Raw genomic sequence first — 16,117 nt, forward strand, 5'->3', positions numbered from 1 at the left:
GTATGGACTAACATAAAGTATTTTTTTTAGAAGAACATAAGGTATTTTAAAAATTAGGAACCACTAAAAAATATTAATGAGGAATTCAAACCAAAAAATATATTATAATCATTTTATGTAATTTAATATTGTTTGTTAATTTATTACTTAGTATTATATTACATTATGATAGATCATAGAAGGTTTATGTTAGTATGTCGTTTAATAATCTTTGATAGTGTTATTTGGAGCAGTGAGAGCTGTTAGGATGTAGGTTGGCTTCTAGGCTTAGTGGTCCCGATAGTTAACTCATAAATTTGTTTGTCAGTTAAGTTAGAAATATAGGTGGTCTTGCACAATCAACAATACAAAAGGAACATTAAAAAGGTTAAGTAAAATGACTAGTAGTTTTGTTGAGAACTTTTGCGAACTAAACTTAAGAAATAATAAGATAGAGTCGTAAGACAATCATCTCAAAATACACCTTCAACCTCTAAGTAAAAAGAAAAAAAAAAGACAAAGCACTTCTATTAGGTTGCAAATAACTAAAATTGAAAATGCTTTATAAATTGGTCAATACCCGTCATTAAAAAATGTTAAGTATGATTTTTTATGTATAATAGTCGCACTGGCTAGAACTAAATTCATCTAATATAATAAGTAGTTCAATATCCCAAGGGAGAAAAAAGGCAAAAAAGCAAGGAATCATATATTTTAAAAAAATATTTTTATTTACTTTCTATTTTTAATTACAAAACATCACAAATTTTTCTATAATATTTTTAAAAACAAAATAAAATCACATTTATAATTTTTTTTAAAAGGAGATATCTTCTCAAACCAAGTAGTTTTAGTATCTATTTATGATGCAGAGAATAAAACTCTTAAAGCATTAGAAAATATTTTTTTTAATACCGTTTTATTGAACTTGAAATTATTTACAAGCTAAATCCAAATAGTAGCTAGTAGTCTTGCCGAATGAACTTTTAGATATTTCTTGAATATCCTAATGGGTAAAATTGTTTTAGCATGGGTGATATATTACGTTTTTTCTCAAGTTGCATGCACGTTAAATCTGAACATGAATAAACACTCATGCAAACACAATACTTATCTTTGGGGGTAATCATTTAACTTAGATTTCTCTTCTAAGCGTGAAACAACTCAATTTCTAGCATAAGAAAAGTGCACCTAGGTTATGTCATGGAAATCAAAGACAAAGATCAACGCAAGAAATTTGCAGCATATTATTTACATAGATGAAATAGAAGTTTGGAGCCTGATCTAATAATGACTCTGATTACTGCAATAAGTCATTTACCATTATTTTCTTTACAGACAATGGACCTCATATACATGCACAAAAAATACACATTGCCGTCTATTGTTGACATCCTAAGTTAACTCTCCGTATGGAGATTTCTGTCAAGTTGTAGTAACGAAATCAAGCAAAGTAAGAAAAGTAATTTATTCTAATGGCCAAGCTGACCGCATTTATCTCCAATGCTTTATATAAAGTAAAGCTTGCAGGGGAAACTTGGTGATATAAACATTCATGTTAGCTGTACAAAAGGAAAAGTTGGGACAGTAGGAGGACTTCTTGTCTCCAAGACCTTCATTGGATGCCTGAGGATGTATGAATTAGACCAACAACCCTATGCGCTTTTCTGCAAATGAGGGGTTTATGAGAAATCAAGGTACTCCATAAACAATTTATAAAGGGTATGTTTGATCCCCTTTTCACTTTTTGGTTTTAAAAACTGTTTTCTAAAACAATTTTACACTAATCAAAATCTATTAATATTTGAAAATAATGTCAAAAGCAAGTGTTTTAAAAACCAAAAAAACAGAAACAGCTAGAAGATGTTTTCTTATAGTCTATTTCTATTTTTCTCTTGTTCATTCTTTTCTTCAATTCAACACTTTGTTTTGTTCCTTGCAATACTTTCCACCAGCTGTCTGAACAGCCTTGTTTAGTTGTATTTTGAAAACTAAACAGTTTTTGAAATAGAAATCAAACACCCCCAAGTCTTTGCATTTCTCACCTCCAGTGGTTATGAGCTTCTCCACACGAGAAACTATATGTTTGCCATAAGTATACCGCTTCAGTGCATTTAAGTGAACCTTGATGCGAGAAAGGATCAGCTCAAGACTTCGATCATCACAAGTCTCAAGAACCTTTTGCACAACATAATTTCCAAAAGGGTCCTTCATCATAGCCTGCAAATTGATGTTATGCCATCATTCACTAAGAGCCTCTGATTTGATAAATATACAAAACAACTTGATACTTGAACTTCTATAAAAAAATAAATGGAATCCTTGAATAGTTTTCTCTTCCTAAAAGCTTCTTTTGTAGCATTGCAAACAAAACATTAGAAAGGAAAGTGAACACACATGAACAGATTTTTGAATGATTGCACAGTAATAAAAGTTACAAATTAACCTCCCTCGGCTAATACTAAATTATATAACATGACCAGCCTTGGAAAAGCTGAAGCTTTGAACAAGAGATGAAAAGGAGCCATACCTGTAAGGGTTCATTCTCATCAGAAGTACCAAGCATTTCATTCACCAAAATCTGACGTTCTTCAGGACTACCAAAAGCCAAACACTTCTCGATAACATTTGAAGCAAACTTTTGCTGGCTCATCTTAACAATCTGCCCGGCAAGCTTGCTGATAATAGCAGTCCGTTCATGTGGTTTACCATGCTCCACAATATGCTACCAAAGAAAAGTATGGTATAGAAGTAACAAAGGAATTAGTAAACACAATTAACATAAAATAGATATTATGATACAGCCCGCATAATCAAAACAGCATAAATAATAAACAACTGAAATTTATTTATTTTTTTAAAAGAGGAAAAAAAGGTTTATGTATCACAAGTGAAAACAAACAAAACATAAAGCAAGCCATCTCCATATTCAATATATTAATTGGTGCTAAAACTTTAGCACAAGAGGATGAAGCCCAACACCTTTAATCCAATTATCAACAGTGGATGAAATAGTAATATTTGTTCTATATCACTTGATAATGAAACCTACATATATTAACTACAGAAAATATAAAACTGGAATAACAGTTGCCAGTGACAGAACAAATGTCTATTTATTAGCTTACTCAACATTTACTTAGACCAAGACAGAAGTAGAAAATGATGTTTGTCAAAATACAAACACAAGCTCGGTACTTTTCTAAAATGGGAAACACAACCAAAGTCACAAAACTATAATGCATATTACAACAGAAGTGCCAAAGCATAAAATGTGCATCTCTAATGTCGATGTGCATTTCCTATCCCATATGAAAATGTTCACATACTGAAAGATACACACCTGAATAACATAATTTCCATATTGATCCTGTGCTAAAGTGCCGACAGATTGCATGATTTCATCCATGATAATTTGTTGTGTATTTAGATCATCACAATGCTCTAGAACCCTCTGTTAGCATCCATGTAAATTGTTAATCGTTAAATAAAATGCTAAAAGAAAAAAAGTGTAACACAGCCTCAAAAGAAGATGCACCATGTCGAATAGTCTAACCTGGATAACTCTGCACCCATAAGGATGAGTAGAAAGTAAAACAACTTGCCCATAAAAGGATGAAACAATAAACTGAATTTTATCTTGAGGTACACACTCTATACACTTCTGAATAACATGGTTTCCATTTTGATCACGTACACATTTCATTATTGCACCATTGAGCTCAGACACCAGTTGACCCTGCTGATCCGCATCAACCACCTCCAAGGCCTGTCAATAAAGTTAGCTAAGATTTGATATAATGCATTAATTTCAGCTTATCTAAAAGCAAATAATGGAGAGAATAAATACGCAGGAGGGAGCCCAGTTCCTTAAAGCTTGACCTTGTAACAATACATGTTTATCAATGTCACCATAAACCAAATAAGAACTAAATTAACATTGTTTTTTAATTCTTATATAGACCTAATTACCTAAAGATGATAAAACCTTATAAGTTTGATGAGATACCACTGAATAATATGAAATAACAAACTGACAAATTTCAGCACCGCAGAAATTGTAAGGTAATACACAAGAACATCTCAAGTGCTTCATTATTTACTTGATATTAAAATAAACATTCATTAGTTTGAAAAAGAACTGAGCCAAAATTACAGATTTGCATAACAGAAGTCACCTGTCCCTATAAACACAGGACTAAAGTTTGACAAGGGAAAAAGGGGATCATCTTATGGAAAAATTGAGGAAATGGGATTCTAAGAGTCAGGCATAAATTAATGTTCATATATGGTGAATAATAGGATAACATAAAGCTTGAAAGGCACCTTTTGAATCACTCTGCAACCATACATTTGCAGACTAAGAGGTAAAACATGACCTGTAAGTTGGCTGGCTAATTCCTTTCTTTGACTATCTGTACCATGCTCAAAAAACTGCAATAGAGCATGTCAAGCATGAATTTCTTAAATCAATAACCCAATAAAAAAGAGCATATTTATGACAGTACTCAGTATTCAGTTGTACAAGCTAATTATACTTTTTGTATAACATAATTTCCAAAAACATCAGTCATCAAGGCACGAGCATGAGGAATGATCTCAGGAAATATCTTGGTCTTCTCTTCTACTGATGCTGTTTCTAATTTCTGCTGAATAAAGCGGCTACCATACTGATCAGTACTGCATTATGGCACAGATTATCAATTCAGATCTCCAGAACCATATCACTAGAAAAAACATTGGAGGTGCAAGATTGATACCTGAATTGAACCACATGATCAATGATATCTGGAAGTTCAAAAGGCCTGGTTTTCTTGTTCTTGAACTCATCTAGTAAGGATGAAGCAAATCTTCCCTCTATATTATTGCCAATATCAGCATGCCATGAGCCACCAGAACCTCCCACTGAACTTCTCATCATAGAATTTAAGCGTGATATACGTTCATTCTCAAAGAGTGGATTTCCAGATCCAAGAGAAGGAAGTGTGGAATTTGCAATCTGCTTTCCAGAATATGGCATGCCAAGACCATATGGCTGACTCCCATAGAAGCCATTAGTAAGCCCAGATTTGCTCAGAAGTGGGAGCTCATACTGTTGCTTTTGTTGAGTAAGAAGTGTCTCAAGATATGCTTTCCTAAGTCCCTCCAAATCTCCATGTGAAGCATCAGGGAAATTTCTCATTTGAAGAGGATAGCCAGAACTACTCATCCCTTGCATCGAGTAATCAGAACTTTGCTGCAAGCATTGGATCAAGTGTGGGTTCAGAGTTGAGGAATGAAGTTCAGGACCAACATGATTTCCTTGTGCATCTAAACTTTGTCCATCTCTGCGAAGCCTCAAAGCTGGAATCCAAAAACTGAATTGTTAGACTAATCTAATAAGGCCAAACTCCACTGAGCATAAACAAATTGATTTAATATTCACACAAACATGCAGAGGAGTCAGAGAGAGAGAGAGAGAGACCTGTCTCAAGATTATTATTGTAAACAGAATTCAATTTTGAGTTTACAAGATATGCACTAGGAACATGGCCAGTGAAGTCTGCATTTGGAAAACTTGATGCATTTCCAGTAGAATGCAATTTTGAGCGAAGATTAGCAGAAGAAGCAGTTTTTTTCAGTAGATTGACATGCTCATTTGAACTAAAGGTGTTAAGGTTTGTTGCAATATCATTACGTCTGGGCAAATTAACATTGCTTTGTGTGCTTAATAGAACATCAGCATGATTGTCAACTTCCATTTGCAGCTTAGATTTCAAAAGACTATCTTGCTCTGCATGTCTAGCACCTGACAAATTTAACCCAGCTAAAGAAGACACCACATCAGTAAGATCAGTCATATTGGAAGAGTGGCCATGCTGGGTGCCCAAGCCCATACCGATATTCTCAACAGAGAAAACTTTATTACCCATTTGGGAAGCTGCAGATGCAACAGGTCTCCCAATAACCTGTGCTTCAGGGGTTTTCACCCTTGACGGAGAAGTACCTACAGCGGGTGCAAAACTATGAGAAAGATTTAGACTGTGGTTCTGAAGTCCAACCAAACCAGGGGTAGAAGCTGAAGAACGCAAGCCCTCAAAGGATTCACGATCAACAATGCCAGTTGAACCCATAATATCACCAAATGCATTGTGACTCGCTGGACGTGACATGGTGCTAGACAATGGAGCAGGTTGCTCAAGTCCTTCCTGCTAAATGCTAACTTCAGTTATAACTATAACAGAGGGCCAATGGTAAAACAGGATAAAAAAATAGTAGGGCATGCTCTATCAGTTTATTTGCTCAAATTATAAATGTGAAAAGTATTTTTCATTTTACTGGATAGTTATGGTTAACAATAGAAATTGAATGATAAGGATGAAATTATGATCACAAAAGAAGTTAACAACACTAAGTCAACCCCAAATCAATATAAAAGGACATTTTAGAATAAGGATGGATGTGTTAAGACCAAACACATACTTAACCTGGAAAGCCAGGAAAATATTAATATAGATAATTATGGACACTCTGCCACAGGAAACACCAAAATTCTAGATGCCCACCAAGTACGTCAAACTTATTATCTAACATTTGACCAATATTTAATCAGATGTTTACAAAAAACCATTTAGAGTTACAAAGTATTTTAGGCATGTAGAACTGAGACTTTAAATCTCATTTAAAGATGAGTTTAATCCTTATACATTGACAGTGTAAAACTGTTTTACACTATCATCCAATCACAAATCACCGTTTGAATTACTTTAAGATGATTATTTAAAAAGTCAACAAACTTATCATACATAGTGGGTTGCGATTGGATGAATGTGTAAAAAATTTTACACTGTCAGTGCATAACCCCTTTTCTCTTTAAAGATATTGTCTGCATAAGTCATAACAATCAAATTTCTTGCATGTAAAAAAAATCAATTTTCTTGTGATTGCCACATTTATATTTATTTAAATGGGTGCAGCTTTTAAAAGTCATGGATGACAAGTGCCCCATCTATGCGATGATAGAACACTCCGTATCATAGTTTATGCTAGGTCAATTTGGAGTAGCTCAACGCAATTTGAAATAGTTACTATGATATGCACCATTGTTTTTTATATCCTTTTGTCTATTAGTATACTGCATATATGAATATGATAAATGGAAACAAACTAGGGCCTCCAGATTCAACAACACAGACATCTCCGGTATGTTCTGGAATGTTGAACAGAATTTAGCCAAAACTGTCAGATCAAAGCACCTATATTTAATGACATACGCCCAAGCTTCTTTAACCATCATAACATGCCAACAACTAGTAACTAGTAAACGTTAGACAATTCCATAGAATGATAAAACCGATAACGAAATCAATTTTTACCATCTAACTCTGTCAAGATGACGTTGTAACAAAAAATGACACCTCACAGTTAATAGCACACAGAAAATATTTCATCTAGAATTAAAAATTACTATACATGCAACAACAGCAATAATAGCCTTATCCCACCAAGAGAAGTAGGCTACGTGGATCGTACAATGCCATTGAGCTCGGTTAAAAACCAAATTCTCAACAATATTATTCACCATGTGATCTTTTTAATAATTTTCTCCAAATTAATTACCTGAAGAATGTCATTGAAACCAGTTCTCCTCCCACCAAGACCAGCTCCTGACATTCTTGTCAAACCATCCATATGTCTGTCAAGCATCTGACTTGAACCCTGCCTAGAGACATTCCATCCACTGGATTTCCTCAGTTCCATCAAATCATTCTCTGCCTGTTGCACAGAAAATCCTGGCTGCATTGAAAATAGAGATGAACTATCACCATTTGTGGCCACGTTCTTCCTCCAGTCCCCAAATCCCTCAATTGAAGAAGACCCACCACCATGAAACCTTTGTGCAACACGCCAGTCTTCTTTCGACAACAACGGTGGAGGCAACCTAGGATTTATACTCTCATGTGAGTAATAATAGGAAAGATACGCAGGATGCGATCGGATGTCATCTTCAGTCAAAAGTCCATTGTTATTACTCCTATCATTGATCGATCCAAAATCAGAGTTCCTTAGGCTCCCAAAAGCACTAAACGATCCCTCCACTGTCGGAGGCGCACTTCCACTCCTACTAATATTGAAATCCCTCTCTCGATTGATAAACTGCTGATTACGCTGCTCTTGCAGTATCTTCTCCAGCTCACTCTGCAAGGTGTCTTCAATAGTCCCATTTGCCAAAGGCTGCATACCCTCATCTAATGTTTGCAAATCTATCTTACTCCCACCGCCCATCTGCATATCCAAACTAGAAGTCACCTGCAAATGCCAGCAAAAAAATGTTTCATCAAAGTTGAACCAAAAAACAAACATCAAAAGAAGAAGAAAAAAAGACATCCACTTCCTTGATGCTAAATCATGGGAAACAAAACAAAACAAAACACAAAAATAAAACAGCAGTCACGGTTCCTTCTCTTTCACTATATCCTCTAAAAGGTAAACTCAAACCCAAAATATCATCAAACACAACCCCTACTATATTTTCTCTCTTCCTTTTTACACACAATTAAGACATAACACAAATCAATGAAGAAATTTCATTTACAAGGGAAAACCAATCATACCTAAGACTCCACAAGCTCAAAGGCAACCTTCACACATCAACACAAACGAAACCCGCAATCCGATCCTCTCTGCAAGCAAAATTGAGAAACCCATTATCGAGAAAAGACACGACAACCACTTCCGACAATTCACGTGCAAATCAACACGTCAATTTTCCACATTTCGACAAAAAAATCACTACGAGAAAAAAAAAAGATTTTCTTTGAAGGCAAAAAAAAAAAAAGAAAGCTGCAGAGATTAATGAAAAGGAAATAAAAGTTACCACGTTCTGAATGGAGTTGTGAGGATGATGAAGCTGAAAAAGAAAAATGCTTTGTTTTCTGCTCCAATCCGAAAAACAAGAATTTTAAAAAGGGATTATTTACTGAGAGATGGGGTGGGCCTTGGGCCGTTTTGATCACATTGGCTTTTTCTTTATTTTCCGTTATACATATATATTGTTAATTTGTTAGTGATCGTAAATTTGTTTGCTTTATTTTTATTATTTTTGCCCTTTGAATTTCACGAAAAAATAATAAAAGGATATTTTAGTCTTTTAGGATTATTTTTTTTAAGTAAAGACAGTGGCCAGTGCAATTTGATGAGAATGGGATGCAATTTGATTTTAAGGTTATAGTCTATTGCAAGTTTTAGAGGGAACTCAATGGATATTAATAAGCAATTGACCTAATAATAAAACGCCACTACCATTAATTGTACCCCAAGACTTTTGAGGGAGAAAAAGCTTTATCAGCTATGATAATTCTATCCAATTTAGCATGGATGCGTCAACTCCTTAATATAGTGTTTTAAGAGGAGCCGTTATTACTATTATTTTTTGATAGAAAAAAAAGATTATGTGTTGTAAAACTTAGGGGAAGGTAAGCGTAAGCCCGTCCTCCACTCTTGCTTCAACTTAATATATTAGTCTGTCCTGGTTTTGTGGATTCTATGGGTCAAATGGATTGATGCATGGGACCTAATATTTTTTTAAAGAAAAAATTATAATTTTAAAATAAATATATTTTTTTAAAAAAAATAGTCAATTACACTCAATTATATGTATATATATATATATAACATCTTAATAAATTTCTAATAAATACTTAATTACAAAAATTTTAATACGATCAGATAAATTTTGGATTGGACTTTTAAGATTAATTACAAAAGTCTTAAATTCTGCAAGTTTGTGGATCAACCCGCAGATCTCGCGGTCTAAACTCGCACAGCCCACGGATTATGCAGAGTGGGTCTAAAATCCTTTATAGTCATGAATTTTTTTAAAAAATTGGTTCATGACTCACTTGAACCACGGGTCCGCAGGTTAGTCCATGGACCTAAACCCATTTATCCACCCCCAATAAAACTGTTTATATGATTATATTAACTTTGTTAAATTTGTTAGTTTTTTTTAAAATTAACTTAAAATTTATATTACCATATATTTGTGATGATCAAATGATAATGTAAAACTATTTTTTAAACTATAAATACATAACCACAAATTCATTTTTTGATATACTTATTTTGACACTTTTTATTATAAATTAAAATTTACTAAAAATCAGAAAATAACATGTGAGATTCACTAGATAAATAGTAAACTTGTAATGTTTTCTTATTCTTAATAAATTTTACCTAATAACAAAAAATATGTTTAAAATAATATGGTAAAAACTTTGTTATTCTTTGGAGGCATGTTATTGATTGAAATTTATTTATTTTTGTCATGTTTCTTATTTAATAAATCTTATTCATGATTTGTAATTTATGCATATAGTTAATAACATAAATAATAATAATTTACTACATCAGATTCTTTTCATAAGACCCCATAACATTAATTAGTTCACAATGATTAAAAAATAATTTATTTAGTTAATGGTATTAAATTTATCCAAAAAAACAATTACCCCCGTACATTCATAAGACGTACTACTCATAAGGACTAGATGGTGTAATACATAATAGTGCTAATAAACTAATAAATATAAATTACTATATATATATATATATATATATATATATATATAGTAATATAAATAATAATACAAATAAAGTAAATATTAAGTGCTAATGAATTATAAATTAAATCTCATTAAATACTAATAAATTAATAAATATGTTATAATGTTAAATAATGGTGCATATAAATTAATAAATATATACTAATATATTACAATTAATATGAATAATAATATTCTTCCAAAAAATATAAATATATTACAAGAAGATTAACTATAAATATTTTTAGAGAAACATAACAAAATGTATTACATGGGTAATACATGTAGGTAACGACGCCAAATATCATTACATGAAACACTAAAGCTATAACGCAAAAAGATTTATTTTTAATCCCTTTAAAACACTTGAATTAGTTTAATTAATAAAAAAAATATAATTTTTTAATGAATACAAACATGTCATATAAACATCACCTGTAAAAGACACTAAAGTCATAAAACAAAAAGATACATGTGTCTCAAGACACTACATCATCAAACATCATAAACAAATCTTAAAACTAAACTTAAGGGTTCCATTCAGGAAATAAATACAACATAGATCTATGAAGATATATAAACCTTAGGTTAGTCCCCACTAAGACAAAACATAAATAAATGATGAATGATTGAATCTCACCCTTAAGTCCATCACCAAGTCCACATCAACCACAATTCACATGCTCCTCTGATGATACATCATAATCTATTACCCATCAAATGACATGATGATCACAGTTCAGTAGAAAACACAAGGGTAAATTCGTTTAAAAAGAAAACAACATATAAAAGAAATATAAGATCAAGATGTTAAAAAGAGATATAGAAATCCTCCATTTTTTCAATAGTGATGTACTAATACATTTCCTCAACTAATACATCATTCCTAAGTCGCAATTATCAATGTACATGTCTAACTATCATGTTATGTCATCCTGACTCTTTAGTCTCGAAAGATTTCACCTTTTGAGTGATTAACTCAAATATATCCTAACTAATACATCATTCTCAAGTTACAATTATTATCGCACTATATGATCTAACCATTTAGGGAGACTTAACTTAATCCTGCAAAAAAAGTGTGGTTTGTCGAAAATGGATGAGTGTGAGTAATGACTTACCTCGGTAAGGCTTACAAAGATCTTAACCTATCTAGGGATTTGTCCACCCATCTGTTCTATAGGCTTATATGGTGTTAGCTTCCACGACAACCTCCAACTCTAGGTTGAGGGCCTTCTTAGCATCCCTAACTTATGTGTCTACTCACATACAATGTCATTTATCAATGCATATATGTTATGATCATTCAAATCAATATCATACGTTATCACAAATTCATTCACCAATATCAACATCATAAGAGGTTATAATATCATAGATTCACCATTCATACGTTCATTACACTCATGGACCCACATATAGTTTAATAAGCATAATAAGACATTCCAACACCTTGAGTTCTTGCAAAAAACTCATATGAATCTGAATCTTATAATCTCAATATAAAGTCAACTCTAATAATAAAATAAGATCATCTCAATCACCTTTCATATCATCAGAAATTCATTAAGATCTCAAAATAGTTAATTTATGCAAGGAAAACAAACATTAATCACATCCACATCAAAACTAGTCATTGAACTCAAAATTGATCAATGGACTCAAAACTGATAACTGGATTCAAACTAGTCATTGGACTCAACTGATCCACTACTACAGAAAAAGCCATCAACATCGATTATGGATGACTTTTAATATCGGTTTAGATCTGATGTTGAATCGACCGTCGTTGAAAGTGAGTAACTTTCAATGATAAGTGTCTTTACAACATTAGTTTTGCTCAAAATCAATGTTGTAAAGACACTTATTACGAGGTTTTTGATTAAATTTTGGCAGTCCAACATTGAGGCAAGAATAACACCAGCACTAAAAATAATAACAATAAAATATTATTCAGTCAGTATTGAAACTGAAAGTATCCACAAAAGAAGAGAGTAAAGGGAAGTATTGTTATAACCTGTACTAGAGTTAAACAGCCACTAGTAGTGCTTTGAGATTCAAGAGAAGAATTGCCAAGTTCTCTATATAAAAATGCCAATGCTCCTGCACCCCCAGCAAACTTCCCAGCCTTGTCAAAGTCTTCAAACAATGAAAGGTACATAACAGGGACTTTGTTCCCTGTTGTTGTAGAAAATATTGTACTGCCTAATAGGTATAAAAGGTAAGCACGAGTACATCGTTCAATTTCCTCTTGTGATGCATCTTCAGGACACTTAGAGAAGAACTCCTTCAGCCAAGTAACCTTCACCATTCGACAGGTCCTTTGGTACTCTCCATAATAATTTTTCATAAATTGAACTTGGTGCACTTATTGGACCTATCACAGGTAAGCAATCGTAGGTGACCAAAACCAGCCTTCTCAACCAACTTAATCTGTTTAGGTGTAAGCTTCCACTGATCAAGCATTGAAGTGTGTTCATGGCATCTAAGTACACCACGCTCCTATGGATTTGGTATGAATAATATCATCATATCCAATAATATGAATATTAAGAAATTATCATATGATTTAACAAAAAATATAAATAAAATAATATCCACCTACAAGTCCAACCCAAACTGCTGAAGATACATGATTATCTTGATCATAAAGAACATAATTATCAATTGGTCCAGGATCTTCATTGAGCTCCATTTAGGAAAGAAATGAGAATTGCCAAAAATACAATAATCATAAAAAAGAAATGACTATGAATCAGCCCAATTTCTGATGCAATAGCATATTATTAAACTTATTACCATTCTTCATTAAGCAAAGATCAAATAGCATGGGACAAGAGCATATCAAAATTACAACTAATTATTTCAGAGTTGGCCTTCAGATTAAGTGTCAGTTTGATATCTATTTTGCCAACTGGAAATTGCATCACTCATATACAGTTGATCCATGTTTAAGTGAGGATGAAAGCATGGTTAAAGTTGCTTGACTTGCTTCTACAAAACTAATGGGCCAAAGACCTTTCTTCCAACTTATCCCACTATTTTGCACCACCACCTAGATGAAAAAGAAAAATTTCACATTTAGGTTATAAATCTTGGACTATTGTCACTATAAGTTTAAGTAACAAAAAACATAGTATTGCTTGCAAAACATATATTTAGAAATCCACTAGAAATAAGCACCACAAAATTTTCGCAGCATTTAAACTGAAGTATCCATATAGGGGTTTATTTTATTTCTGTAGCTTTCTCTTTTGATTTTAAACTTTATGGTCTGATAAATCAAGGCAAAGGAATTTAAATTCTTTTGGCATTATAAACCACACAGACCCATGATCCATTTTTCCGTTGTCACTGCAAATTTCACTACAATAGAACATTCTAGTCTTATAATTGTCCAATAGAATTTGACCATATGCCTAGTTACCTAAGAAGCATTGATTTTGAGAAAATCTATACATACATTCTTATGTGTCAAATATACTCGATCAGCTGTTAACTATAATGTTGAAGCATAGACAACAGTTTCACATATAATCATGGTTGCAGCTGTTCTAGTGACACTTCTGTTTCTCATGCCTCTTTTCTACTATACACCAAATGTTGTCTTAGCAGCCATTATCATCATTGTTGTGATTGGTCTAATAGATTATTAATCTTCATATAAATTTGACTATTTACAAGTAATAAATAACTCTGAACAATTTTGAAATTTGTCTAAAATATCAATTAAGAAAAATATATACTTATACAATTTTTCATAAATAAATAAATATGAAATTAAAAAAAGAGTAAGAAATGAAGCTTCATACTATAAAATTTGTTTAATTTCAATATATTGCTATGTCTGCACAATATGCATATCTAGTGTTAATCATCTCCAGCTAATTTCATTAGATGCTAATACTCTTACATACATTCAGTACTAATGTTAATTAATCTGTCATCATCCATTACCACACCATTTACCAATTTATCAACTCATATATATACCAAACTCTACCCCGTAGTACTTTATTGCTCCCTCAATTAATCACCTGTACACGATGTCTAAATTCAAGACTACCCAAAAACTGAAAGTGAAGATAACTAAACACGTACACAAGAGAGAAAGAAGACTCTCACGCACACAACACACCATGAAGCTCGTTTGGTCTCCAGAATTAGCCTTGAAATCCTACATGGACACAATTAGATCAGTAAGAACCTTTAAATTCTTCAAGAACCACATAAATCACGTAATAATTTTCTTTCTTTAGCTTCTTCATTTTCTTTTCTCTTTCTTTATCCCTTTCTTCCCTCTTGATATACATATAGGCAATTTGTTTGGGAAAAAAAGATTATGTTGTAATTAAATACATACCAAATGGATGGATATCTCTGGGTTGAATTTGGATATGATGAATAGATCTTCACCTTTGATTGTTTTTGCAGTGTGAGAAATTCAAGGAAGCAGGAGTACCTAAGTTGCTATCAGCAATGGCTATAGGATGGAACACAAAATTCATATTGGAATCATGGTCTTGCGGTGGCTCTGTAGCGGAGAGTGTAGGCCTAGCAATTGTAGCTTGTAACATGTGGGCAAGACACGTGTGCCTAGTCCCTGATCAACCGTCGACGGTGCAGTACATAACGGCCTTAGCCAAGATGAGGGTGTCGCCACGAGTGGACACTCCTTCTTTTAATCCAGTTCCTCTACCTCTTCTTCCTCTTCGCCTTCTCCCTCCTCTCCACCGCCGCCGTCGTCTTCACCGTCGCCTCCCTCTGGCACCTCGCCTCTGTCATCTCTGTCCTCGAGCCCTTCTACGGCCTCGCCGCCATGAAGAAGTCCTACCAACTCCTCAAGGGCAAGCTCCGGTACACTGCGGTCCTCGTCTCCGCCTATTTGGTCGCCTGCGAGGTTATCTCCAGTGTTTTCAGCGTGGTTGTGGTGCATGGTGGGGAAGACTATGGAGTTTTCACCAGAATTATGGTGGGAGGGTTCCTTGTGGAGCTTTTGATGAGCGCGTTGAGGACCATGGACCTGCATGAACCGCAGATTCCACCATGCGACCACCTTTACTCGAGAAGACATCATCGTCAACTCAAGGGGTTAATATGAGGAGAAAAAGTTTAGGCTTAAGAAAAAAGCATAAAATTGGTTTTGCTAATAATGGTTGTTAACGCGAATTGAATGACATCGAATATAATGAAATTTGATGTTATCGACCATTAAACAACATTGGTTTTATGAAAACCTTTGGTACCAAAGTTTATTTATTTATAAACATGTTATCACATATCATTTAATATCAGTTTTATATATAATTAATGTTAAATTAACGATGTTAAAGGTATATTTTTTAATAATGATCACTAGACTCAAAATTGATCATCGAGCTTAAAACTAGTCACTAGATTGTTCAAAACTGATCATTAGACTCAAAATTATCACTTTGGACATAAAAAGTTGGATGTTGGACACTAGACGTGAAAATAGTTATTGGATACGAATTTTATAAAATTTCAAATTTTGTATAAAAATGTCTCTCGTGGCTTCCAAATCATGCTAAAAG

General features: G+C 33.2%; 2 protein-coding genes across 4 annotated transcripts; one reads left to right on the forward strand and one right to left on the reverse strand.

The window, feature by feature from the left end:
* Positions 1-1,259: 1,259 nt before the first annotated feature.
* LOC100776550 (pumilio homolog 4) lies at positions 1,260-8,969 on the reverse strand. 3 transcript variants are annotated; one of them, XM_006606199.3, is made up of 12 exons: positions 8,837-8,969; positions 8,574-8,642; positions 7,579-8,268; positions 5,444-6,170; positions 4,740-5,322; positions 4,518-4,659; positions 4,306-4,413; positions 3,536-3,748; positions 3,323-3,433; positions 2,510-2,704; positions 2,025-2,199; positions 1,260-1,646 (listed from the first exon to the last, which is right to left on the reverse strand). In XM_006606199.3, the coding sequence occupies exons 3-12, from the start codon at positions 8,248-8,250 to the stop codon at positions 1,621-1,623; spliced, it is 2,952 nt and encodes a 983-aa protein (XP_006606262.1). In that variant the 5' UTR covers positions 8,251-8,268; positions 8,574-8,642; positions 8,837-8,969; the 3' UTR covers positions 1,260-1,620. The 3 variants fall into 3 exon arrangements, with proteins under 3 accessions (XP_006606262.1, XP_006606263.1, XP_040869315.1); XM_006606200.3 differs by having other exon boundaries at positions 5,444-6,167; positions 8,837-8,968; XM_041013381.1 differs by having other exon boundaries at positions 5,444-6,167; positions 8,574-8,845.
* A 5,732-nt stretch (positions 8,970-14,701) lies between these two features.
* Positions 14,702-15,663, forward strand: LOC106797704 (uncharacterized). Its single transcript, XM_014772550.1, has 3 exons — positions 14,702-14,761; positions 14,997-15,152; positions 15,253-15,663. Exons 1-3 carry the CDS (start codon positions 14,702-14,704, stop codon positions 15,661-15,663), a joined length of 627 nt encoding a protein of 208 aa, XP_014628036.1.
* The last annotated feature ends 454 nt before the right edge of the window (positions 15,664-16,117 follow it).

Source organism: Glycine max, chromosome 20 (assembly GCF_000004515.6).
Source record: "Glycine max cultivar Williams 82 chromosome 20, Glycine_max_v4.0, whole genome shotgun sequence".
Lineage (NCBI taxonomy): Eukaryota > Viridiplantae > Streptophyta > Magnoliopsida > Fabales > Fabaceae > Glycine > Glycine max.

Bases quoted from the DNA above. Each gene is read 5' to 3' on its own strand.
- LOC100776550 (XM_006606199.3), bottom strand. From the start codon at position 8,250: ATGCAGATGGGCGGTGGGAGTAAGATAGATTTGCAAACATTAGATGAG. The intron at 5,323-5,443 runs GTCTCTCTCTCT...TTTGGATTCCAG, and splicing joins CAATAATAATCTTGAGACAG to CTTTGAGGCTTCGCAGAGAT. The intron at 2,705-3,322 runs GTGTGTATCTTT...TTTCTTTGGTAG, and splicing joins ATGGAAATTATGTTATTCAG to CATATTGTGGAGCATGGTAA.
- LOC106797704 (XM_014772550.1), top strand. From the start codon at position 14,702: ATGAAGCTCGTTTGGTCTCCAGAATTAGCCTTGAAATCCTACATGGAC. The intron at 14,762-14,996 runs GTAAGAACCTTT...TTGTTTTTGCAG, and splicing joins ACATGGACACAATTAGATCA to TGTGAGAAATTCAAGGAAGC. The intron at 15,153-15,252 runs GTGTGCCTAGTC...CTTTTAATCCAG, and splicing joins GTAACATGTGGGCAAGACAC to TTCCTCTACCTCTTCTTCCT.